This window comes from Oncorhynchus nerka, linkage group LG4, assembly GCF_034236695.1.
Source record: "Oncorhynchus nerka isolate Pitt River linkage group LG4, Oner_Uvic_2.0, whole genome shotgun sequence".
NCBI classification, from domain to species: domain Eukaryota; kingdom Metazoa; phylum Chordata; class Actinopteri; order Salmoniformes; family Salmonidae; genus Oncorhynchus; species Oncorhynchus nerka.
The window spans coordinates 84,922,786-84,949,759 of NC_088399.1; the positions used below are offsets into that span (position 1 = coordinate 84,922,786).

The following is a 26,974-nucleotide window of genomic DNA, read 5'->3' on the forward strand; positions in this document are numbered from 1 at the left end:
TCAGTGTCCCCTTCCCTTAGTAAACAGACCAGTTAGCACCTCAGAGTCCCCTTCCCTTCCCTTAGTAAACAGACCAGTTAGCACCTCAGTGTCCCCTCCCTTCCCTTAGTAAACAGACCAGTTAGCACCTCAGTGTCCCTTCTATTCCCTTAGTAAACAGGCCAGTTAGCACCTCAGTGTCCCTTCCCTTCCCTTAGTAAACAGACCAGTTAGCACCTCAGTGTCCCCTTCCCTTCCCTTAGTAAATAGACCAGATAGCAACTGTGTCCCTTCCTTTCGTAAACAGACCAGTTAGCACCTCAGTGTCCCTTCCCTTCCCTTAGTAAACAGACCAGTTAGCACCTCAGTGTCCCTTCCCTTAGTAAACAGACCAGTTAGCACCTCAGTGTCCCTTCCCTTCCCTTAGTAAACAGACCAGTTAGCACCTCAGTGTCCCCTTCCCTTAGTAAACAGACCAGTTAGCACCTCAGTGTCCCCTTCCCTTCCCTTAGTAAACAGACCAGTTAGCACCTCAGTGTCCCTTCTATTCCCTTAGTAAACAGGCCAGTTAGCACCTCAGTGTCCCTTCCCTTCCCTTAGTAAACAGACCAGTTAGCACCTCAGTGTCCCCTTCCCTTCCCTTAGTAAATAGACCAGATAGCAACTGTGTCCCTTCCTTTCGTAAACAGACCAGTTAGCACCTCAGTGTCCCTTCCCTTCCCTTAGTAAACAGACCAGTTAGCACCTCAGTGTCCCTTCCCTTAGTAAACAGACCAGTTAGCACCTCAGTGTCCCTTCCCTTAGTAAACAGACCAGTTAGCACCTCAGTGTCCCCTTCCCTTAGTAAACAGACCAGTTAGCACCTCAGTGTCCCCTTCCCTTAGTAAACAGACCAGTTAGCACCTCAGTGTCCCCTTCCCTTCCCTTAGTAAATAGACCAGTTAGCACCTCAGTGTCCCCTTCCCTTAGTAAACAGACCAGTTAGCACCTCAGTGTCCCCTTCCCTTCCTTTAGTAAATAGACCAGTTAGCACCTCAGTGTCCCTTCCCTTAAATCAAATCAAATTTTATTGGTCACATACACATGGTTAGCAGATGTTAATGCGAGTGTAGAGAAATGCTTGTGCTTCTAGTTCCGACCGTGCACTAATATCTAACAAGTAATCTAACAATTTCACAACAACTACCTTATACACACACAAGTGTAAAGGAATTAATAAGAATATGTACATATAAATATATGGATGAGCGATGGCCGAACAGCATTGGCAAGATGCAGTAGATGGTATAGAATACAGTATATACATATGAGATGAGTAATGTAGAGTATGTAAACATCATATAAAGTGGCATTGTTTAAAGTGACTAGTGATACATTTATTACATCCAATGTTTAATTATTAAAGTGGCTGGAGATTTGAGTCAGTATGTTGGCAGCAGCCACTCAATGTTAGTGATGGCTATTTAACAGTCTGATGGCCTTGAGATAGAAGCTGTTTTTCAGTCTCTCGGTCCCTGCTTTGATGCACCTGTACTGACCTCGCCTTCTGGATGATAGCGGGGTGAACAGGCAGTGGCTCGGGTGGTTCTTGTCCTTGATGATCTTTATGGCCTTCCTGTGACATCGGGTGCTGTAGGTGTCCTGGAGGGCAGGTAGTTTGCCTCCGGTGATGCGTTGTGCAGACCTCACTACCCTCTGGAGAGCCTTACGGTTGTGGGCTGAGCAGTTGCCATACCATACCATACCAGGTCATACAGTCCGACAGGATGCTCTCGATTGTGCATCTGTAAAAGTTTGTCAGTGTTTTTGGTGACAAGCCGAATTTCTTCAGCCTCCTGAGGTTGAAGAGGCGCCGTTGCGCCTTCACCACGCTGTCTGTGTGGGTGGACCATTTCAGTTTGTCCGTGATGTGTATCCCGAGGAACATAAAACTTTCCACCTTCTCCACTACTGTCCCGTTGATGTGGATACTACTGTCCTGTCGATGTGGATAGGGGGCTGCTCCCTCTGCTGTTTCCTGAAGTCCACAATCATCTCCTTAATAAATAGACCAGTTAACACTTCAGTGTCCCTTATCTTACTGAACAGTCTGAAAATATCTGTAATATCAGTAACAATGTAATGTTTTCAAGGAGGGTGACTTGTTCTGAAGACACTCTCATTCATTCCAACTCTATTTGAACACCATAAGCACTAATACATTGGCTCAACAGAAGAGAAAAGCAATCTTAGGTGATTTCAGCTACAGCCCCACTGACAATTTCCAATGAGTGATGTGTGTACAAGAGGTGGAACACAGAAGCAGTAACCACATACAGATAATTGAGTGGTAAATAATATATAAGATAACATTTGAGAAACATAGAACACATTCACATTGGGGACACTAATGAACATAATGCAAGTCTGTCACATACAAAAACAGGTCTGTCATGTGTGGTTGTGTAAAAGACCCTCAGGGCCAGTTTCCCGGACACAGATTAAGCCTAGTCCTGGACTAAAATGCATGGTCAATGAATAATCTCCATTGAAATAGCTTTGTATTTTTCCGTAGCATATCGTTGCGGCGGAAGAAGGTGTAGACAGCATATAGGTAGTGATCAAACAGCTGGGAAACACAGCGGATGACATCCAAGGCTATAGGCTTCAGAATGTTCATCATCCGCATGCATTTAACCTGTATGGGAAATATTACAAAGGTATACATATTATAATACATGCTATTACATAATATGAGACATTAAATAACAAAACAATTGATATCAGTTAAACAGTTATCAACAGAAAGGTTCAAAAAAGCTCATCTCAAAAACTACTAGCCTGGCATATTAGATACTTGGAAATTCTGTTTGGATCTTTCATATCTAAAAAAAGTTGATCCAAAACCCTTGCGTCATCTTTTTGGGGAATTTGAATGGGATGAATTCAAATGTTTGAATGTAACTTTCAAACAAATATCCTCTGGGAGATTTACAGTACATGACTGATATGAATGTGATCAGGATGCCAAATAATGGACATGACGTTTGACATCAGCACTGCACCAAATGAAAGCACGTATCTGATGTGATGAAACAACTGATTTACTCTCCATTCACCTCTATAAGATGTCCTGGGATGTAAAGGGCCTCAACTGTTCATCATATCCAACTAAAGCAGACAACATTGTATCTGGGGAAACATTAGATCCCAGGACTCTCATAGTAATGTAATCTCAGATGTTTTAAGTCAATCATAATCGAATAGTGATTTATAATAATATATTTGCCCAGCCAATGGAGCATTTACATGTACTCTGAGTGGATGGAATTTCATTTGAGAAAAAGGTAATAAAATGAATAGCTACAGAGCACATGGCTGTAACAAGGTTACCATTGAACCAGAGCTGATGAAAGAGCCACTTTTTGCGCTGACTGGCACTTTCTTACTTTCTCTTTCTGTGAATGCTAGAACCCTGTCATCTAACTTTTCAGAGCACTATTGAAACAGAAATCCAGATGAGGATTTCTTTCACATTAAGCGACTTGGTCCCCTCCCTTCCCTTAGTACACAGACCAGTTAGCACCTCAGTGTCCCCTCCCTTCCCTTAGTAAACAGACCAGTTAGCACCTCAGTGTCCCCTCCCTTCCCTTAGTAAACAGACCAGTTAGCACCTCAGTGTCCCCTCCCTTCCCTTAGTAAACAGACCAGTTAGCACCTCAGTGTCCCCTCCCTTCCCTTAGTAAACAGACCAGTTAGCACCTCAGTGTCCCCTCCCTTCCCTTAGTAAACAGACCAGTTAGCACCTCAGTGTCCCCTCCCTTCCCTTAGTAAACAGACCAGTTAGCACCTCAGTGTCCCCTCCCTTCCCTTAGTAAACAGACCAGTTAGCACCTCAGTGTCCCCTCCCTTCCCTTTGTAAACAGACCAGTTAGCACCTCAGTGTCCCCTCCCTTCCCTTAGTAAACAGACCAGTTAGCACCTCAGTGTCCCCTCCCTTCCCTTAGTAAACAGACCAGTTAGCACCTCAGTGTCCCCTCCCTTCCCTTAGTAAACAGACCAGTTAGCACCTCAGTGTCCCCTCCCTCCCTTAGTAAACAGACCAGTTAGCACCTCAGTGTCCCTTCCCTTAGTAAACAGACCAGTTAGCACGTCAGTGTCCCCTCCCTTCCCTTAGTAAACAGACCAGTTAGCACCTGTGACTAGTGACTGTACATGTTCTATTTGACCTATTATGTTTTAAATCATACATGTACTATTATACATCTGAAATGCAAAAAAATACAAATAAATGTTAGTTGAATAAAATTAATTTACTACACTATAAGTGAACTGCGCTGGTCATTTAGAATGTTGTTTAGAAACATAATTAAATTCAAATCAGTTAAAAACACGAGTGAAAAACAGAGATTTCTTCACAAACTCGGAGCCTTAACTACCTCACTTATCATAATGACATTTCTTCCTCTCCAATTAAATCAAATCAAAGACGGGTTGCGATTTGAGCAGGAAGCAAAATTGACGTTGAGGACCGACACCTCGCAATTGACGTCAAACAGACAGTTACATTCCACTTAAGAAATGAAAGGTCACGGGGTTTGGCGTGGATAACGACAGGCTAATGATGGCAGGTACAGGCCAGTCACACCGCCAGGTAGCCTTTGGAATAGGGTCCTGGTTCCTCACATTCTTAAATGAGCGATGAGCTTGTTAATTGGTGCCGTTATCGAGGTCTCTTGCGGGAGAGGGGTCACCACGGTCATCACTTAGTGTCTTGGATGTTTCTGGGAGAGGAGAGGAACAGAGGAGAGGAGATGATTACTCACCAACCAGGCGAATCACGTTGAGGGTTGTGTTGGTCAGGATGGGAGCATTGGAGCCCTTGTTAAGGCTGTAGTCTGACTTCTTCCTGCTTCGCAGCGTCTCCCTTGACAGGCTGATTAGAGAGAGAGGGGAGATGCTGATTAGAGAGAAAGGAGAGGCGTGAGGGCGGGACAACAAGACAGTGGTTCAGGTTCATAACCCTGAGGCTCAGTGGTTGAGCCCAGACACAGACAGTGGTTCATGTTCATAACCCTGAGGCTCAGTGGTTGAGCCCAGACATAGTCAGTGGTTCATGTTCATAACCCTGAGGCTCAGTGATTGAGCACAGACACAGACAGTGGTTCATAACCCTGAGGCTCAGTGGTTGAGCCCAGACATAGACAGCGGTTCATGTTCATAACCCTGAGGCTTGGTAGTTGAGCCCAGACACAGACAGTGGTTCATGTTTATAACCCTGAGGCTTGGTGGTTGAGCCTAGTGGTTCATGTTCATAACCCTGAGGCTCAGTGGTTGAGCCCAGACATAGTCAGTGGTTCATGTTTATAACCCTGAGGCTCAGTGGTTGAGCCCAGACATAGACAGCGGTTCATGTTCATAACCCTGAGGCTCAGTGGTTGAGCCCAGACACAGACAGTGGTTCATAACCCTGAGGCTTGGTAGTTGAGCCCAGACATAGACAGCGGTTCATGTTCATAACCCTGAGGCTCAGTGGTTGAGCCCAGACAGACAGCGGTTCATGTTCATAACCCTGAGGCTCAGTGGTTGAGCCCAGACAGACAGCGGTTCATGTTCATAACCCTGAGGCTCAGTAGTTGAGCCCAGACACAGACAGTGGTTCATGTTTATAACCCTGAGGCTTAGTGGTTGAGCCTAGACAGACAGTGGTTCATGTTCATAACCCTGAGGCTCAGTGGTTGAGCCCAGACAGACAGCGGTTCATGTTCATAACCCTGAGGCTCAGTAGTTGAGCCCAGACACAGACAGTGGTTCATGTTTATAACCCTGAGGCTTGGTGGTTGAGCCTAGACAGACAGCGGTTCAGGTTCATAACCCTGAGGCTTGCTGGTTGAGCCCAGATATAGACAGTGGTTCATGTTCATAACCCTGAGGCTTGGCTGTTGAGTCCAGATGGATAGTGATTCAGGTTCATCACCCTGAGGCTCGGTGGTTGAGTCCAGACAGACAGTGGTTCATGTTCATAACCCTGAGGCTTGGTGGTTGAGCCAAGACAGACAGTGGTTCATAACCCAAATGCTTGGTGGTTGAACCCAGATATACAGTGGCTCATGTTCATAACCCTGAGGCTCAGTGGTTGAGTCCAGACACATAGTGGTTTAGGTTCATAACCCTGAGGTTTGGTGGTTGAGCCTAGACAGACAGTGGTTCATAACCCAAATGCTTGGTGGTTGAACCCAGATATACAGTGGCTCATGTTCATAACCCTGAGGCTCAGTGGTTGAGCCCAGACACATAGTGGTTTAGGTTCATAACCCTGAGGTTTGGTGGTTGAGCCTAGACAGACAGCGGTTCATGTTCATAACCCTGAGGCTCAGTGGTTGAGCCCAAACATACAGTGGCTCATGTTCATAACCCTGAGGCTCAGTGGTTGAGCCCAGACATACAGTGGCTCATGTTCATAACCCTGAGTCTCAGTGGTTGAGCCCAGACAGACAGCGGTTCATGTTCATAACCCTGAGGCTCAATGGTTGAGTCCAGACGGATAGTGGTTTAGGTTCATAACCCTGAGGCTCAGTGGTTGAGCCCAGACAGACAGCGATTCATGTTCATAACCCTGAGGCTCGGTAGTTGAGCCCAGACACAGACAGTGGTTCATGTTCATAACCCTGAGGCTCAATGGTTGAGTCCAGACGGATAGTGGCTCATGTTCATAACCCTGAGGCTCAGTGGTTGAGCCCAGACAGACAGCGGTTCATGTTCATAACCCTGAGGCTCAATGGTTGAGCCCAGACAAACAGCGGTACAGATTCATAACCCTGAGGCTCAGTGGTTGAGCCCAGACATAGACAGCGGATCAGGTTCATAACCCTGAGGCTCAGTGGTTGAGCCCAGACATAGACAGCGGTTCAGGTTCATAACCCTGAGGCTCGGTGGATGAGCCCAGATATTCATTCATAAAATCTCCTAAATCTATCAATTAAGAGGCATGACACGAGTCAGCCCCCTGACAGAACCAGCCCCCTGACTAATGATGAAACTGCATCTACCACCATTCATTAGTACATCTCTAATTGCTGGACATGGATGTGACCTTCCAGCAGCCCTTCAATTAGCCAGTGATTCGTCCTGATTGATTGGGAAATGAGCGTGTTAGAGGCTTAGATCAGTACAAAACACTGGGGAGAACCGAGACCCTGCAGGCACCGTGTTGACCTGCATGTAGTGAACCCAAGGCTTTCGCCACACAACATGCATGGAAATCAATAACTGTGTGTAATGTTTATGTATATCCTCAACTCATTCATTCCTACATCTGTTCTTAATGAAGAGCTTTTGAAGCATGTAGTGAACCCAAGGCTTTCGCCACACAACATGCATGGAAATCAATACCTGTGTGTAATGTTTATATACATCATCAATTCATGAATTCCTACATCTGTTCTTAATGAAGAGCTTTTGAAGCATGTAGTGAACACAAGGCTTTCGCCACACAACATGCATGGAAATCAATACCTGTGTGTAATGTTTATGTACATCATCAACTCATTCATTCCTACATCTGTTCTTAATGAAGAGCTTTTGAAGCATGTAGTGAACCAAAGGCTTTCACCACACAACATGCATGGAAATCAATAACTGTGTGTAATGTTTATGTACATCATCAATTCATGAATTCCTACATCTGTTCTTAATGAAGAGCTTTTGAAGCATGTAGTGAACCCAAGGCTTTCGCCACAGAACATGCATGGAAATCAATACCTGTGTGTAATGTTTATGTATATCCTCAACTCATTCATTCCTACATCTGTTCTTAATGAAGAGCTTTTGAAGCATGTAGTGAACCCAAGGCTTTCACCACACAACATGCATGGAAATCAATAACTGTGTGTAATGTTTATATACATCATCAATTCATGAATTCCTACATCTGTTCTTAATGAAGAGCTTTTGAAGCATGTAGTGAACACAAGGCTTTCGCCACACAACATGCATGGAAATCAATAACTGTGTGTAATGTTTATATACATCATCAATTCATGAATTCCTACATCTGTTCTTAATGAAGAGCTTTTGAAGCATGTAGTGAACACAAGGCTTTCGCCACACAACATGCATGGAAATCAATAACTGTGTGTAATGTTTATATACATCATCAATTCATGAATTCCTACATCTGTTCTTAATGAAGAGCTTTTGAAGCATGTAGTGAACCCAAGGCTTTCGCCACACAACATGCATGGAAATCAATAACTGTGTGTAATGTTTATGTATATCCTCAACTCATTCATTCCTACATCTGTTCTTAATGAAGAGCTTTTGAAGCATGTAGTGAACCCAAGGCTTTCGCCACACAACATGCATGGAAATCAATAACTGTGTGTAATGTTTATGTATATCCTCAACTCATTCATTCCTACATCTGTTCTTAATGAAGAGCTTTTGAAGCATGTAGTGAACCCAAGGCTTTCGCCACACAACATGCATGGAAATCAATAACTGTGTGTAATGTTTATATACATCATCAATTCATGAATTCCTACATCTGTTCTTAATGAAGAGCTTTTGAAGCATGTAGTGAACACAAGGCTTTCGCCACACAACATGCATGGAAATCAATAACTGTGTGTAATGTTTATATACATCATCAATTCATGAATTCCTACATCTGTTCTTAATGAAGAGCTTTTGAAGCATGTAGTGAACCCAAGGCTTTCGTCACACAACATGCATGGAAATCAATAACTGTGTGTAATGTTTATGTATATCCTCAACTCATTCATTCCTACATCTGTTCTTAATGAAGAGCTTTTGAACGTGGTTTTTGCCCCCCGCTGCACATCTGCCACTCTCACACAATTAGCTGCCATATTGTAGCACGTAGTCACATACAGTGGTCAGCCAAATCAAGTTCTAACTGATGAGAGAGGCCTGTAATTTTCATCATAGGTACACTTAAACTATGACAGACAAAATGAGAAAAAAAATCCAGAAAATCACATTGTAGGATTTTTTATGAATTTATTTGCAAATTATGGTGGAAAATAAGTATTTGGTCGTTAACAAAAGTTTATCTCAATACTTTGTTATATACCCTTTGTTGGCAAAGTGTTCACAAGGTTTTCACACACTGTTGCTGGTATTTTGGCCCATTCCTCCATGCAGATCTCCTCTAGAGCAGTGATGTTTTGGGGCTGTTGCTGGGCAACACGGACTTTCAACTCCCTCCAAAGATTTTCTATGGGGTTGAGATCTGGAGACTGGCTAGGACACTCCAGGACCATGAAATGCTTCAACTCATTCATTCGGGCGGTGTGTTTGGGATCATTGTTGCTTAAAGACCCAGCCACATTTCATCTTCAAGCATGCTGATGGAAGGAGGTTTTCACTCAAAATCTCATGGAAATCGATAATGGCCCCATTCATTCTTTCCTTTACACAGGGGTGTCAAAGTCAAATTAAAAAAATGCTACAAAGAGGGCCGGACTGTTTGAATGTTCATTGAAAAAATTTTAAATGAACCATATAGTCAAGTGAACCTAATTGAACCTACTGAAAACCTAACAAATATATTACAATATGATCAGATAAATAAAGCAATAATGGCTCTGTCAGTAATCTTTAATTTTCAACAGATCAAAAGACAAATTTCTTTATATAAATATCCCCATAACATGAACATTAAATGAAAGAAACCGGTATTCAAGGCACCATCAGTAGACTATATTTTCTATTTTAGCAAAAGGCTAAATTTACTTCAAAGAAAAAACAATAATAGCAATTTTCTATCATCCATGCAACTGAAAATTTTTAAAATATAATTGATTGAAATACAAAAAAATAAAGTGCAAAAATCTATTAATCAAAAACAACACTTTGTTTAAGGAGAAGTAACATGCAGTGAAAACAAATATTAAATTTTAACTTTTAAACTTGAACTGAGTAAAAACTCTAAATATGTGATTGCACAGTAATGTTCACTTGTTTGAGGTTGAGGGTGATACTTGGTGGTTCCCATCTTTTCCACAAGTTCATCAATGTTCGAGGTAAGGCTCTGAGCTGAAGAAATCCTCAGAATTGAGTGGAGGTGTTCCTACATCTGTGTGATGTTTTGTTCAGGTTTCAAAGAAAACAGTTGTTCACACAGGTATGTGCTGCCAAACATTTTGAGCAGCCTGGATGCGCAGCTGGGGCATTGTGCCGGGAGGAAACGGGCGAACTCCCAGCACCCACTGCCGCATATTTTGCCCTCAGTGCATCATTGCATTGGAGGTCAATCAACTCCATTTGGAGGTTTGGTGGTGAGCTTTCCACGTCAACAGCAAATGGGTTACCGAGCAGTTCCAACCTGCTTTTTGTGCTTCAAAGTCAGCAAATCGGCGTCGAAAGTCAGCGGCAAGCATACCTATTTTATCAGCCAACTGTGTGAAGCACTGGTAGAGAGCTTCTCTTTCATGGTCTGGCAGCTGGGAAAGTGGCTCAAATTTTCTTTCCGCATCTCGTCTCCCACAGAGTCAGTTTGGTTTTAAATGCCTTCACTGTACTGTACATATCAGAGATGACACGATCCCGACCCTGCAGCTGCAAGTTTATTGCATTCAGATGACTCGTAATGTCACACAGAAAAGCCATTTCACACAGAAACATTTCATCTCGGAGTTGTGTTGTGTCTTTCCCTTTGCTGTCCAAGAACAGACAAATCTCCTGAGAAACAAAGCACCTTTCCCAGAAAATCGCACCTCTGTGTGATAAGGCAAATCACCATTTTCTAATCAGAAATGCCTTGAACTGGCGGTGATTCAAACCTTTGGCTCTGATAAAGTTAACTGTGCGTGATGATGCTCATTACATGCTCCATTTTCAAGGCTTTACCGCACAACGCTTCCTGGTGTATGATACAATGATAAGCTGTCAGCTCACCTGTCGCGTTTTCCTCTTGCATCTTTTCCCGTATCTTCGCCACCAGTCCGCTCCTGTGTCCACACATCGCAGGTGCTCCGTCGGTTGTCAAACCCACGAAAGGCAGCTCCATCTCATTTCACATCTTGACACCTCTTCATACAAATCATGCCCCGTAGTTGTGCCATGCATAGGACGTAAAGCCAAAAACTCCTCTGTCACGCTTAGGGCGGATGAAAATTGACAACTGGGCAATGTCAGAAATGTCGGTGCTCTCATCCACAGCCAAGGAATATGCAATAAAATCTTTTCCCTTTTTCACAAGCTGCTCTTTTAGATTGATGGACAACTGGTCTACTCTCTCGGCAATGGTGTTTCTGCTCAGACTCACATTTAAAAAGAGTTGCCTTTTTCTGGGCAAACTTCGTCACAAACTTTAATCATGCAGTTTTGATGAAAGTAAATGGCCGGGCTGATTTAGCGATCTCTTCTGCCAAAATAAAACTGGCCTTGACAGCAGCCTGGCCTTGTGATTTGGCTTTTTGAACAGAGCCTGTCGAGATTTGAAATTCCTCTGCCTTTTGTAGCCTTTGTTCCATGTCCATATTCTTGTTTTTGTCCGCGTGTTTCGTTTCATAATGTCGTCTCAGATTATACTCTTTCAGTACCGCCACACTTTCTCCACACAGAAGACACACAGGTTTTCCAGCTACCTTCGGTCCGACTCCCACCTTGTTTGGGTATCCACCTTGTTTTCATTTTTGATGGGTATCTGAAAGTTAATTTTACTGTGATGCCAGCCACAATAAATATTGAAATGAAGCAGCCTCTGCTCAATGGCGTCACCTTTGCATTGTGAAATGTAGTATTGGTGCGTGTAAAAGATCTGCGGGCTTTTCGGGCCGGTTCTAATAATAAATCAAGATCATCCCATGGTAAAAAAACCTTCCCCGGATTCATTCATTTCCTTTACACGGATCAGTCGTCCTGGTCCCTTTGCAGAAAAACAGCCCCAAAGCATGATGTTTCCACCCCCATAGTTCACAGTAGGTATGGTGTTCTTTGGATGGAACTCAGCATTCTTTGTCCTCCAAACACGACGAGTTGAGTTTTTACCAAAAAGCTATATTTTGGTTTCATCTGACCATATGACATTCTCCCAATCTTCTTCTGGATCATCCAAATGTTCTCTAGCAAACTTCAGACGGGCCTGGACATGTACTGGCTTAAGCAGGGGGACACGTCTGGCACTGCAGGATTTGAGTCCCTGGCGGCGTAGTGTGTTACTGATGGTAGGCTTTGTTACTTTGGTCCCAGCTCTCTGCAGGTCATTCACTAGGTCCCCCCCGTGTGGTTCAGGGATTTTTGCTCTCCGTTCTTGTGATCATTTTGACCCCACGGGGTGAGATCTTGCATGGAGCCCCAGATCGAGGGAGATTATCAGTGGTCTTGAATGTCTTCCATTTCCTAATAATTGCTCCCACAGTTGATTTCTTCAAACCAAGTTGCTTACCTATTGCAGATTCAGTCTTCCCAGCCTGGTGCAGGTCTACAATTTTGTTTCTGGTGTCCTTTGACAGCTCTTTGGTCTTGGCCATAGTGGAGTTTGGAGTGTGACTGTTTGAGGTTGTGGACAGGTGTCTTCTATATTGATAACAAGTTCAAACAGGTGCCATTAATACAGGTAACGAGTGGAGGACAGAGGAGCCTCTTAAAGAAGAAGTTACAGGTCTGTGAGAGCCAGATATCTTGCTTGTTTGTAGGTGATCAAATACTTATTTTCCACCATAATTTGCAAATAAATTCATAAAAAATTCTTCAAGGTGATTTTCTGGATTTTTTTGTTCTCATTTTGTCTGTCATAGTTGAAGTGTACCTATGATGAAAATTACAGACCTCTCTCATCTTTTTAAGTGGGAGAACTTGCAAATTGGTGGCTGACAAAATACTTTTTTGCCCCAGCTGATTTAAGCAGAATCTCCCCTCCTCTCTGTTAACAAGAGAACAATGGAAGTGTGTGTGTGTGTGTGTGTGTGTGTGTGTGTGTGTGTGTGTGTGTGTGTGTGTGTGTGTGTGTGTGTGTGTAGTCGAGAAATGTAGTGGGAGGATTTCAATGATTTGTTAAAAACTGGCTTCATTGAAAGCTTAATGAAATACTGTAGAAGATGAAGATTTGAGAACATTTTCACATGGGGATAAAAAGCCTCTAAGTGTGGTAATTCATCCTCTTTTCTGCACCAGAGGGCTAATGATTGTGTTCATCAAACATGTGATTTGAGTGCTATGAAGTAAGGGGAGGGTAAAATAAAATGTTTCATTATGTAGACAAAGAACTTGATGACATTGTGCCGACTTCGATGGGTTATGTAGGGGTGAGCTAAAAATATATTTGAGACACCTATTCTAAATATATAGCCAATACATGCATTTAAATGGCCTTTTCTACCACGATATACACTGGTCCTTTTTCCAGAAAGACCACCAGATATACCCTGGCATTATGTTGCTGAGCCATGAAGAGAAAGACCACCAGATATATCCTAGCATTATGTTGCTGAGCCATGAAGAGAAAGACCACCAGATATACCCTGGAATTATGTTGCTGAGCCATGAAGAGAAAGACTACCAGATATACCCTGGCATTATGTTGCTGAGCCATGAAGAGAAAGACCACCAGATATACCCTGGAAATATGTTGCTGAGCCATGAAGAGAAAGACCACCAGATATACCCTGGAATTATGTTGCTGAGCCATGAAGAGAAAGACCACCAGATATACCCTGGAATTATGTTGCTGAGCCATGAAGAGAAAGACCACCAGATATACCCTGGCATTATGTTGCTGAGCCATGAAGAGAAAGACCACCAGATATATCCTGGAATTATGTTGCTGAGCCATGAAGAGAAAGACCACCAGATATACCCTGGAATTATGTTGCTGAGCCATGAAGAGAAAGACCACCAGATATACCCTGGCATTATGTTGCTGAGCCACGAAGAGAAAGACCACCAGATATATCCTAGCATTATGTTGCTGAGCCATGAAGAGAAAGACCACCAGATATACCCTGGCAGTATGTTGCTGAGCCATGAAGAGAAAGACCACCAGATATATCCTGGAATTATGTTGCTGAGCCATGAAGAGAAAGACCACCAGATATACCCTGGAATTATGTGGCTGAGCCATGAAGAGAAAGACCACCAGATATACCCTGGAATTATGTGGCTGAGCCATGAAGAGAAAGACCACAAGATATACCCTGGAATTATGTTGCTGAGCCATGAAGAGAAAGACCACCAGATATACCCTGGCATTATGTTGCTGAGCCAAGAAGAGAAAGACCACCAGATATATCCTAGCATTATGTTGCTGAGCCATGAAGAGAAAGACCACCAGATATATCCTAGCATTATGTTGCTGAGCCAAGAAGAGAAAGACCACCAGATATACCCTGGCATTATGTTGCTGAGCCATGAAGAGAAAGACCACCAGATATATCCTGGCATTATGTTGCTGAGCCATGAAGAGAAAGACCACCAGATATATCCTGGCATTATGTTGCTGAGCCATGAAGAGAAATACCACCAGATATATCCTGGCATTATGTTGCTGAGCCATGAAGAGAAAGACCACCAGATATATCCTGGCATTATGTTGCTGAGCCATGAAGAGAAAGACCACCAGATATACCCTGGAATTATGTTGCTGAGCCATGAAGAGAAAGACCACCAGATATACCCTGGCATTGTGTTGCTGAGCCACGAAGAGAAAGACCACCAGATATATCCTAGCATTATGTTGCTGAGCCATGAAGAGAAAGACCACCAGATATACCCTGGCATTATGTTACTGAGCCATGAAGAGAAAGACCACCAGATATATCCTGGCATTATGTTGCTGAGCCATGAAGAGAAAGACCACCAGATATACCCTGGCATTATGTTGCTGAGCCATGAAGAGAAAGACCACCAGATATATCCTGGCATTATGTTGCTGAGCCATGAAGAGAAAGACCACCAGATATACCCTGGTATTATGTTGCTGAGCCATGAAGAGAAAGACCACCAGATATACCCTGGAATTATGTTGCTGAGCCATGAAGAGAAAGACCACCAGATATACCCTGGCATTATGTTGCTGAGCCATGAAGAGAAAGACCACCAGATATATCCTGGCATTATGTTGCTGAGCCATGAAGAGAAAGACCACCAGATATATCCTGGCATTATGTGGCTGGGCCATGAAGAGAAAATGAAATTATTTTTGGTCCATTGTGTATTTCCGTTTGCTACATTTTCAGATAAAGCCTGGAATAAAAGAAAAGGGGCTACCTTTAATTAAATCATACAAATATTTAGCTCCCATATAGCAAATGGCACAAATGGATATAGATTGTGCGTAAGCCTGTTTTACACTTCAATCTTCTCTTTGTGCCAGACTGGGTTCAATGCCTTCCATTTCATTTTTCTGGATTTATTTATCTGTATATATACAGTATATATTTATTTTTTGTTTTCTTTTTACTGTTGATTTCTTTTTCACTTTATGTGCCCAGAACACCGGAAGAACTATCACGGAATTGTTGTAATGTTTGTTTATGTGTCAGTTAATCCCATAAGGGATGGGTTGCCAACTGGCGATTTGACACGGAAATAAAATGTCATTCATTCATGCATCTGTTTCAACACTACACTGAGAACAAAATAATGACAATTCTTTCAAAATGATATATATAATGCATGTATCTTTCCACTTATAGAGATGTACATCACGCATGAACTACTAGCATTGCTCGTGAGAACTTGACCAGTGAGCTCCCGGGATATGACATCATCACGTTGTGCCCTTTGACCTGACCTCTTGAGAGGGATGTCTCCGGTCTGCTCGTCCTGCTTGAGTTCATCGGGGACGTCACTGTCACTGTCATAGTCCTGGTAGACACTCTTCTCCAGTTTATCTGACTCACACTGCAGAGAGGGAATAACACAGTAACAATATCATTCAAATATGGACATTTAGAAAAGGTTTACATACAGTACCAGTCAAAAGTTTGGACACACCTACTCATTCAAGGGTTTTTCTTTATTTTTACTATTTTCTACATTGTAGAATAATAGTGAAGACATCAAAACTATGAAAAAAAACACATGGAATCATGTAGTAACCAAAAAAGTTAAACAAATCAAAATATATTTTATATCTGAGATGCTTCAAAGTAGCCACCCTTTGCCTTGATGACAGCTTTGCACATTCTTGCTGTGTCCCAACTAGGTGTGTCCCAACTTTTGACTGGTACTGTATATTAACAACATGATCATTTAGTTGCTTTAATCACTGTCGTAGTCCTGGTGCACACTCTTGACTAACTTATCTGACTCATACCGCAGAGGGGGAAAATAATCATGGTCATTCAGAGAAAGAGATATAATTGCTGATGATTTAGAAGCTTTTATCACATTTTTACATTTTAGTCATCTAGCAGACACTCTTTTCCAGAGCCACTAACAGTTTTTGTGTTTATCTTAAGGTAGCTAGGTGAGACAACCACCACCTACAATACTCTACCAGGAACAATAACACCTACAATACCCCACCAGGAACAATACCACCTACGATACTCTACGAGGAACAATACCACCTACAATACTCCACTAGGAACAATACCACCTACGATACTCTACGAGGAACAATACCACCTACAATACTCCACTAGGAACAATACCACCTACAATACTCCACCAGGAACAATACCACCTACAATACTCTACGAGGAACAATACCACCTACAATACTCCACTAGGAACAATACCACCTACGATACTCTACGAGGAACAATACCACCTACAATACTCCACTAGGAACAATACCACCTACAATACTCCACCAGGAACAATACCACCTACAATACTCCACCAGGAACAATAACACCTACAATACTCTACGAGGAACAATACCACCTACAATACTCCACCAGGAACAATACCACCTACAATACTCTACGAGGAACAATACCACCTACGATACTCTACGAGGAACAATACCACCTACAATACTCTACGAGGAACAATACCACCTACAATACTCTACCAGGAACAATACACCTACAATAATCTACCAGGAACAATACCACCTACGATACTCTACCAGGAACAATACCACCTATGAAACTCTACGAGGAACAATGACACCTACAATACTCCACTAGGAACAATACCACCTACAATACTCTACCAGGAACAATACCACCTACAATACTCCACTAGCTACAATACCACCTACAATACTCTACGAGGAACAATACCACCTACAATATTCTACCAGGAACAATACCACCTACAATACTCTACCAGGAACAATACCACCTACAATACTCTACCAGGAACAATACCACCTACGATACTCTATGAGGAACAATACCACCTACAATACTCTACGAGGAACAATACCACCTACAATACTCTACGAGGAACAATACCACCTACAATACTCTACCAGGAACAATACCACCTACGATACTCTACCAGGAACAATACCACCTACGATACTCTACCAGGAACAATACCACCTACAATACTCTACCAGGAACAATACCACCTACGATACTCTACCAGGAACAAAAACACCCAGGAACAATACCACCTACGATACTCTACCAGGAACAATACCACCAACGATACTCTACCAGGAACAATACCACCTACGATACTCTACCAGGAACAATACCACCTACGATACTCTACCAGGAACAAAAACACCCAGGAACAATGCCACCTACAATACTCTACCAGGAACAATTTTAGCTGTTTAAAGGGAACTTAACTGAACTGCAGATTGTGTATGCTCACTTTCTCAATTTGATCGAAATCTAGCGACACAATGCCTTCGACTGAGCTTTAGCAGTTCATATTGAATACAAGCTTGAGGTTATGAAAATGTGTTAACAAGAAAGGAACCATTTTGGATTTGACTAATCCCCTTTGATAATACAATATTAATTTTCAAGATAGATTGGTGTATAAATTCAAATGAAGACAAAAACAAACAACGGGTTGATTGTAATGGCAGAACAAAAACAAACTGATAATGAAATCTGAACAAATAATAGCCTTATACAGCTTACACTGGCTGTTACGGATACCAGTATCCTGTGTGTGTATCCTGTGTATGTGTATCCTGTGTTCTTTTCTCTCCTTCTCCCCTCACAGGTGAAAATCATCACTCCCCAATCAGTCACCAATCCAATCATCAAACAGAAGACACACCTCCTCCTGTTTCCTACCCTATCACAGTTCCTTTCCCTTGGTTTAAAAACCCTGTCAGTTGTTTGCTCTAGAGCTCAATCTCTCTGTAAATGCCATGTCTGTAGGTCTCTGTGTTTCACTCTCTCTTTGTGTATTAACCTCTCTTTTGTTTGAGCACCTCCATAGCACTTTGTCCTCACCTGTGAGTATTGTTTTTGGTTATGGTGTTTGTGTTTGTTTTCTGGTGGGAAAAGGGGGAACCAAGACAAGTCGCCCATGGGCATACACTACCCGTAGGTAGACTTTGTTAGAACTGGGCGGACCACCCACTGTATTTTTGGTTGGTTAGTTAGCTGTTGTTAAAGTAGGCTAGTCTAGCTTAGGGGTGTTTCTTTCCTTGGGTCCAGCTCAGCCCCTTTTCCTGCTCCCCCCCCATTACCGTGTGTTTTCAAATAAACCTTGAGTTTGACGGTAGATTTCAGTTGTCCTGGTTATTTCGTTCACACTTTTACTTTGTCACTATTATAATTTGCCTGAGTTATGTTACGGGTCTCATTACCATCCCCCCTAGACTGTCGGGCCAAAAGGGATTCGTAACACTGGCATTGAAATGTAACAAGTCCAGTCCACATGTATGCAAGCACATCTCCATAAAAGTTTGTCACTCCATAAAAGAGAGCCTATTATTTCATTAATATCAGTGTGCTACCACTCAAAGGACAACACGCAACGCCCATTTAACTGTAGTCTTCATTACAGTAGCGGCTCATATTGACTATAATGAAATGTCAAGTGCATCAAAGTGTTAAGCACCACTGCAGCGGGTGTAAACTCCATACCGACACGGTCCCCACCATTAAACTCTGTTACGACCTCTGACGTGACTGTTAGGGCGACTATAAACCACTTAACGTCCCCAAATGATAATGTCCGACTTTAATCGCTGCTCTTATTTATTTCCTCACTTGAAATGACTCAGTGTGGCGGACGGTGATGACACGTGCTACCGGGGGAACTAATGGGATTCATGTTAATACTCGGTGAGATCTGATGGAATGGCAGCAGGCGTTGTGAATAAGGATCGGTGGATAGTGAGACAACGTTCTGGTAGAGAGATGCAACAGAACTCTAGAAAGCATGTAATGGACTAGCGTAATGGACAATGTGTGTGGCAGTCAGGGAGTTGTGGAATATGTCACCTTCTGATTGAAATAACCTTAACTCACCCTTATCAACAAAGTTGCTGGTGCTTACATACTGCTTTGTTCTGCTTCATTCTCCTTGACAAACAGCAAACACAACATACCAGCTACAGGACTAGCATCTAGAAACGTGATTCATCTGGAACTAGGATGAGGCACTGGGGTGGTTCGACACTGCAGACTGATCTACAAATGACCTTGCGTCATAAATAACTACTCATTATTTGTAGATTAGTCAGTCATTCACAATTTACCCTCAATGCATTACGGATTTGATACTCTCAAACATGGCCACTGCTTACCCCATTGGAGGCCAGCATGTCCTCAGTCTCCTCATCCTTGTTGTCGATGTGCCTCTCAAAGGGGTTCCCCTCCTGGCTGAAGAGCTCAAAATTAGACAGGACTTCCTGGTCCTGGCTGGACAACACCTGTCTACTGGGAGACACTGAGGGGGACCGGCACTGACCCATGAACTTAAACTCCTGCAGGGAGAGAGAGCAGAGGGAGAGATACACTCAGGGATGCATCCCAAATGGCATCTTAGGTTACTATATGTATAAAAATAAAAATAAACAGTTGTGCACTATATAGGAAACAGGGTACCATTTGGGACTCAGCCTTAGATTGAGGGCCCGCCCCACCAAGGAAGATAACTATAACAATAAAACCAATGAAATCTTTCTAATTCAAGTGAACATGAGCGTTCACACCACAACGATAACTACAGAAACAGAGGAAAACGATAACAAGAGCTATCATTTAGATCACTTTCAGAGCGATTTTCTGCCTGGCCCTCCGATGATAAAACATTGACAACCAATCAAAAGTGCCTTCTATTGAAGCGTTCTTGGTTCTAGGTGTGCAAGGCTGCTCGGAGAGGAGAGAAGGCAGAACGCAAGGTAAGCTTGCCTGAATAACTAGGCATGTGTGAGCATATTGGTTGCCACATTAATTATAGGAAGACTTCGGAGAATGATGATCCACGACAACCATCGCATGAGAAGGCCATATTTTCCGCATTTTATTCCCTACTAACAGCCTATCAGGGGACTTATTCCAGCTTGCTTTTGCTTGCCGGATTTAACATAGCGGAGTTTAAAAGGAGAGTGAGAGTAGCCTGCTAATGTACCTTTCTGGACCTTGTAAACCCTAACTGATCCAAATGGTTGCATGATCAGACCAGGCTGTATGCAGTTATGTTGGCATGAAGCATTCAAAACAGGACGTACGAGTGGTTATTCAAATCAGCCTAAATCACAGCAGCTTACAGCCCTGGACAATACATGTGTATTGACTTGATAACTATAATACATTCCTCATTACACTGTGTTGTTGTGGCCTTGGTAGAATGTTTTAGTCTAAAACCTTAGGCCTAATCGATAGTGGAGCTTTCTGTGTCTGGAACTGCAGAGCACAGCCTGGAGGAACGCACAGATCTGCAATTTCATAATGTGTTTACTTTTTTTATTGCACTTTGACAGGTAAATATTTATAGCCTTACAATCTAGCTAATGTATGGCCTAATATCCAGCTAACACTTAGATTCTTACTTCAGCTACACATCTCTAGCCTCTCTTGCAACTGTTTCCGTGCTACGCAAGCCTCTCCCCTAATCCTCTTCTTGTGAAATCACAGGAAAAGCTATGGGCTACAAAACCTACAGGACATTTTGATCATTTTTTACTTTAGTTTACTTAGTAAATATTTTATTTCTCCATTTCTTGAACTGCATTGTTGGTTAAGGGCTCGTATGTAAGCACTTCACTGTAAGGTCTACACCTGTTGTATTCGGCGCATGTGACAAAATAAAATTTGATTTACAGTATTTTTTCAATTGTTTTCGTGGAGAAAAGCAACATTTTCTCTTGCTAATTGCTAAATGTAAAATAAACCAAATTAACTGTTGCACAGGACAGACATATGAGCACAGTGAAAAAGAAGATCCAAATGAATTAACAATCAATAGAAAAATGGAACTCACTTGCAAACCACTTGATCAACAAGACAAGCCATCACATGACTTAAATGATGTGCAGGCTAAACAGCGTTTATTGTTGAATAGCTACATTTAAATAGGAGTTTTGTATTATTTTCATTACACGTACAGTGCCATCAGAAGTACAGAGGCATCAGAAAGTAGTCATACATCTTCAATTATTCCACATTGTTGTGTCAGAGCCTGAATTCAAAATGGGTTCAATATTTTTTCTCTAAACCCTCTTCACACAATACCCCATATTGATAAAGTGAAAACATGTTTATCTATATTTTTGCAAATTTATTGACAATGAAATACAGAAATAATTCATTTACATAAGTATTCACACCCCTGAGTCAGTAAATGCTAGAATCACCTTTGGCAGGGATTACAGCTGTGAGTCATTCTGGGTAAGTCTCTAAAAGCTTTGCACAACTTAATTGTACAATATTGGCACATAATTCTTTTAAAAATTATTCTAGCTCTGTCAAGTTGGTTGTTGATCATTGCTAGTCAGCCATTTTCAAGTCTTGCTATAGATTTTCAAGACGATTTCAGTCAAAACTGTAACTAGGCCATTCAAGATCATTCAATCTCGTCTTGGTAAGCAACTCCAGTGTATATTTGGCCTTGTGTTTTAGGTCATTGGCCAGGCTACATGGCCCGTCAGAGATGGTCGCCTCGCATCGCGTTCCTAAGAAACTATGCAGTATTTTTGTTTTAATGTATTATTTCTTACACTGTTACCCCATGAAATCTCAAGTCTTACTACCTACAGCCGGGAATAAATATTGGATATAAGAGCAGCGTCAACTTACCAAACCAGGAATATAACTTTCCCGAAGCGGATCCTCTGTTTGGACCACCACCCAGGACAATGGATCGGATCCCAGTATAATATATAATACTTGCCAATGTCTAGTCTCTTGACAACAAGGTAGACGAAATTCGAGCAAGAGTTGCCTTCCAGAGAGACATCAGAGATTGTAACATTCTCCGTTTCACGGAAACATGGCTCACTCGTGATACGTTATCAGAGCCGGTACAGCCACCTGGTTTCTTCACGCATCGCGCTGACAGAAACAAACATCTCTGACAAGCATACCCATAACATGATGCAGCCACCACCATGCTTGAAAATATGAAGAGTGGTACTTAGTGATGTGTTGTGTTGGATTTGACCCAAACATTATACTTTGTATTCAGGACATAAAGTTAATTTATTTTCCACATTTTTTTTACTTTAGCGCCTTACTGCAAACAGGATGCATATTTTGGAATAATTGTATTCTGTAAAGCAGGGGTGTCAAAGTCAAATGGACGGAGGGCCAAATAAAAAAATCAGCTACAAGACGAGGGCCGGACTGTTCGAATGTTCATTGAAAAAATTTTAAATGACGCATATAGTCTAGTGAACCTAATTGAACCTACTGAAAACCTAACAAATATATTACAATATGATCAGATAAATAAAGCAATATTTTCTTATGGCTCTGTCAGTAATCTTTAATTTTCAACAGACACAAAAGACAAATTTCCTTTATATAAATATCCCCATAACATGAACATTAAATGAAAGAAACCGGTATTCAAGGCACCATCAGTAGACTATATTTTCTATTTTAGCAAAAGTGGGCTAAATTTACTTCAAAGAAAAAACAATAATAGCAATTTTCTATCATCCACTCAACTGAAATATTTTTAAAATATAATTGGATTGAAATACAAAAAAATAAAGTGCAAAAATCTATTAATCAAAAACAACACTTTGTTTAAGGAGAAGTAACATGCAGTGAAAACAAATATTAAATTTTAACTTTTAAACTTGAACTGAGTAAAAACTCTAAATATGTGATTGCACAGTAATGTTCACTTGTTTGAGGTTGAGGGTGATACTTGGTGGTGTCCCATCTTTTCCACAAGTTCATCAATGTTCGGGGTAAGGCTCTGAGCTGAAGAAATCCTCAGAATTGAGTGGAGGTGTTCAGCAGTAAGTCGACTTCTGTGTGATGTTTTGTTCAGGTTCATCAAAGAAAACAGTTGTTCACACAGGTATGTGCTGCCAAACATAGACAACGTTTGAGCAGCCTGGATGCGCAGCTGGGGCATTGTGCCGGGAGGAAACGGGCGAACTCCGCAGCACCCACTGCCGCATATTTTGCCCTCAGTGCATCATTGCATTGGAGGTCAATCAACTCCATTTGGAGGTTTGGTGGTGAGCTTTCCACGTCAACAGCAAATGGGTTACCGAGCAGTTCCAACCTGCTTTTTTGTGCTTCAAAGTCAGCAAATCGGCGTCGAAAGTCAGCGGCAAGCATACCTATTTTATCAGCCAACTGTGTGCTCGGGAACGCACTGGTAGAGAGCTTCTCTTTCATGGTCTGGCAGCTGGGAAAGTGGCTCAAATTTTCTTTCCGCATCTGCGTCTCCCACAGAGTCAGTTTGGTTTTAAATGCCTTCACTGTACTGTACATATCAGAGATGACACGATCCCGACCCTGCAGCTGCAAGTTTATTGCATTCAGATGACTCGTAATGTCACACAGAAAAGCCATTTCACACAGAAACATTTCATCTCGGAGTTGTGTTGTGTCTTTCCCTTTGCTGTCCAAGAACAGACAAATCTCCTCACGAAGCTCGAAACATCTTTGAAGCACCTTTCCCTGGCTTAGCCATCGCACCTCTGTGTGATAAGGCAAATCACCATCCGTTTCTAACTCCGTCAGAAATGCCTTGAACTGGCGGTGATTCAAACCTTTGGCTCTGATAAAGTTAACTGTGCGCGTGATGATGCTCATTACATGCTCCATTTTCAAGGCTTTACCGCACAACGCTTCCTGGTGTATGATACAATGATAAGCTGTCAGCTCACCTGTCGCGTTTTCCTCTTGCATCTTTTCCCGTATCTTCGCCACCAGTCCGCTCCTGTGTCCACACATCGCAGGTGCTCCGTCGGTTGTCAAACCCACGAGTTTTTCCCAAGGCAGCTCCATCTCATTTACACATCTTGACACCTCTTCATACAAATCATGCCCCGTAGTTGTGCCATGCATAGGACGTAAAGCCAAAAACTCCTCTGTCACGCTTAGGTTGGAGTCCACTCCGCGGATGAAAATTGACAACTGGGCAATGTCAGAAATGTCGGTGCTCTCATCCACAGCCAAGGAATATGCAATAAAATCTTTTCCCTTTTTCACAAGCTGCTCTTTTAGATTGATGGACAACTGGTCTACTCTCTCGGCAATGGTGTTTCTGCTCAGACTCACATTTAAAAAGAGTTGCCTTTTTCTGGGCAAACTTCGTCACAAACTTTAATCATGCAGTTTTTGATGAAATCCCCCTCCGTAAATGGCCGGGCTGATTTAGCGATCTCTTCTGCCAAAATAAAACTGGCCTTGACAGCAGCCTGGCCTTGTGATTTGGCTTTTTTGAACAGAGCCTGTCGAGATTTGAGGCCTCGTTTTAATTCCTCTGCCTTTTGTAGCCTTTGTTCCATGTCCATATTCTTGTTTTTGTCCGCGTGTTTCGTTTCATAATGTCGTCTCAGATTATACTCTTTCAGTACCGCCACACTTTCTCCACACAGAAGACACACAGGTTTTCCAGCTACCTTCGTGAACATATACTCCGACTCCCACCTTGTTTGAAACCCCGGTTCTCAGTATCCACCTTCCGTTTTGCCATTTTTGATGGGTATCTGAAAGTTAATTTTACTGTGATGCTGACGACTGCTGTGCCAATAAATATTGAAATGAAGCAGCCTACTGCTCGGTGCGTCACCTTTGCATTGTGGGAAATGTAGTATTGGTGCGTGTAAAAGATCTGCGGGCTGCCGGCTTGCTGCGGGCCGGTTCTAATAATAAATCAAGATCATCCCAGGGGCCGTAAAAAACCTTCTTGCGGGCCGGATGTGGCCCGCGGGCCTTGACTCTGACATATGTGCTGTAAAGGCTTCCTTCTTTTCACTTTGTCAATTAGGTATTGTGGAGTAACTACAATGTTGTTGATCCATCCTCAGTTTTCTCTTATCACAACCATTAAACTCTGTAAGTGTTTTAAAATCGCCATTTGCCTGATGAAATCAATGAGCGATTTCCTTCCTCTCCGGCAACTGAATTAGGAAGGACGCAGGTATCTTTGTAATGAGTGGGTTATTGATACACCATCCGAAGTGTTATGAATAACTTCACCATGCTCAAAGGGATATTCAATAGGTGCCCTTCTTTGCGAGGCATTTGAAAACTTCCATGGTCTTTGTGGTTGAATCTCTTTGAAATTCACTGCTCGACTGAGTGACCTTACAGATAATTGTATGTGTAGGGTACAGCGATGAGGTAGTCATTCAAAAATCATGTTAAACACTATTATTGCACACAGAGTGAGTTCATGCAACTTATTATGTTAACTTATTTAGGCTTGACATAACAAAGGGGTTGAATACTTAGACTCAAGACATTTCAGCTTTTCATTTTTAATTAATATGTAAAAAAAATATCTAAAAACATAATACCACTTTGACATTATGGCATATTGTGTGTAGGCCGGTGACACAACATCTCAATTTAATCCATTTTAAATTCAAGCTGTAACACAACAAAATGTGTAAAAAGTCAAGGGGTGTGAATACTTTCTGAAGGCACTGTATTATTTGCAGTTGTCACTATGACAACGAACACACCCTGAAGCACCGAATGGTCTGTGTTACCACATTATTAATAGGCCTACAGTGTGAAGTAGGATGCGTTGATTAGTTGATTGACAGGTGTACTGCAGAACGATAAACAGTCCGCTGGTGTGGATGCTCGCCAAAGTTTATAGTTACGTATAATTTATGGTTCATGTTATAGTTATCCTCCTTGGTGTGGCTTTACGACATAGCATTCATTGATGAAAACAGAGCAAAAAGACATCAAAGGAACACTAGGTATACCTCAAATGGGACAGGCTAAAAATATAAACAACGTGCTCAACTCCACCTCATACAAACTTACAATTGGGTGCTGGATCCTCATATATATAATCCAAAGAACAGAAATAAGACTGCATTACGGTAAATAAACTGAAATTGACATTTTTATTGCCGCACAAACGTTTGGGGTATGAGCCCTTCTTCAGCTTGCAAGGCAATGGCAGTCAATGTCACGGCAACAAGACCTCACAGGTGGGCATCATTATAAATTCCCAGTCAGTATTGGCCCAATCAAGAGATCGCAGCAGAAAAAGCTGCGGGGGAAAAGTGAACATCTAATAAAGACAGATACACAATACAAATACATTATGATGTCATTACCTAAATGTTTTATGATGTCATTACCTAAATGTTTTATGATGTCATTACCTAAATGTTTGGCCTATTTAGAACCTACTACAAAAAAATAACAAAAACATGCCCAAGCGGTCTATCCAATATGTCTCTGGAGAAGTAATTAATCCCTCTCATATATGGATATTTTTTTATCATGGTTGTGAATAGAGCTCTTATGCTCACATATCCTTGTCTTAAGTTCACGTTCTAACCCACATAATCAAAGTTACAGGAACACTTAAGGAGATATACAACATATTTTGTGATGCATGTTATTCTAGCACAAAACGTTATCCTCTTACCCGAATGGGGACGGATAAGAGAGCACCCTTTGATCATGGCATAACAGTGGACACATTTGTGACACGGGAAATTACCATCAGGAATGAT

The 26,974-nt window shown here is 42.1% G+C and overlaps 1 protein-coding gene across 1 annotated transcript in view; it reads right to left on the reverse strand.

The window, feature by feature from the left end:
- Positions 1–1,028: 1,028 nt before the first annotated feature.
- Positions 1,029–26,974, reverse strand: part of LOC135571540 (syndetin-like) — a 50,608-nt gene continuing 24,662 nt past the window's right edge. The window contains exons 8-11 of the mRNA XM_065018145.1: positions 19,604–19,783; positions 15,716–15,825; positions 4,785–4,894; positions 1,029–2,656 (exon numbers count right to left, since the gene is read on the reverse strand). Of these exons, the coding sequence (XP_064874217.1) occupies positions 2,652–2,656; positions 4,785–4,894; positions 15,716–15,825; positions 19,604–19,783 (405 nt within the window). The 3' untranslated portion in view covers positions 1,029–2,651. The remainder of the gene's footprint in view (positions 2,657–4,784; positions 4,895–15,715; positions 15,826–19,603; positions 19,784–26,974) is intronic.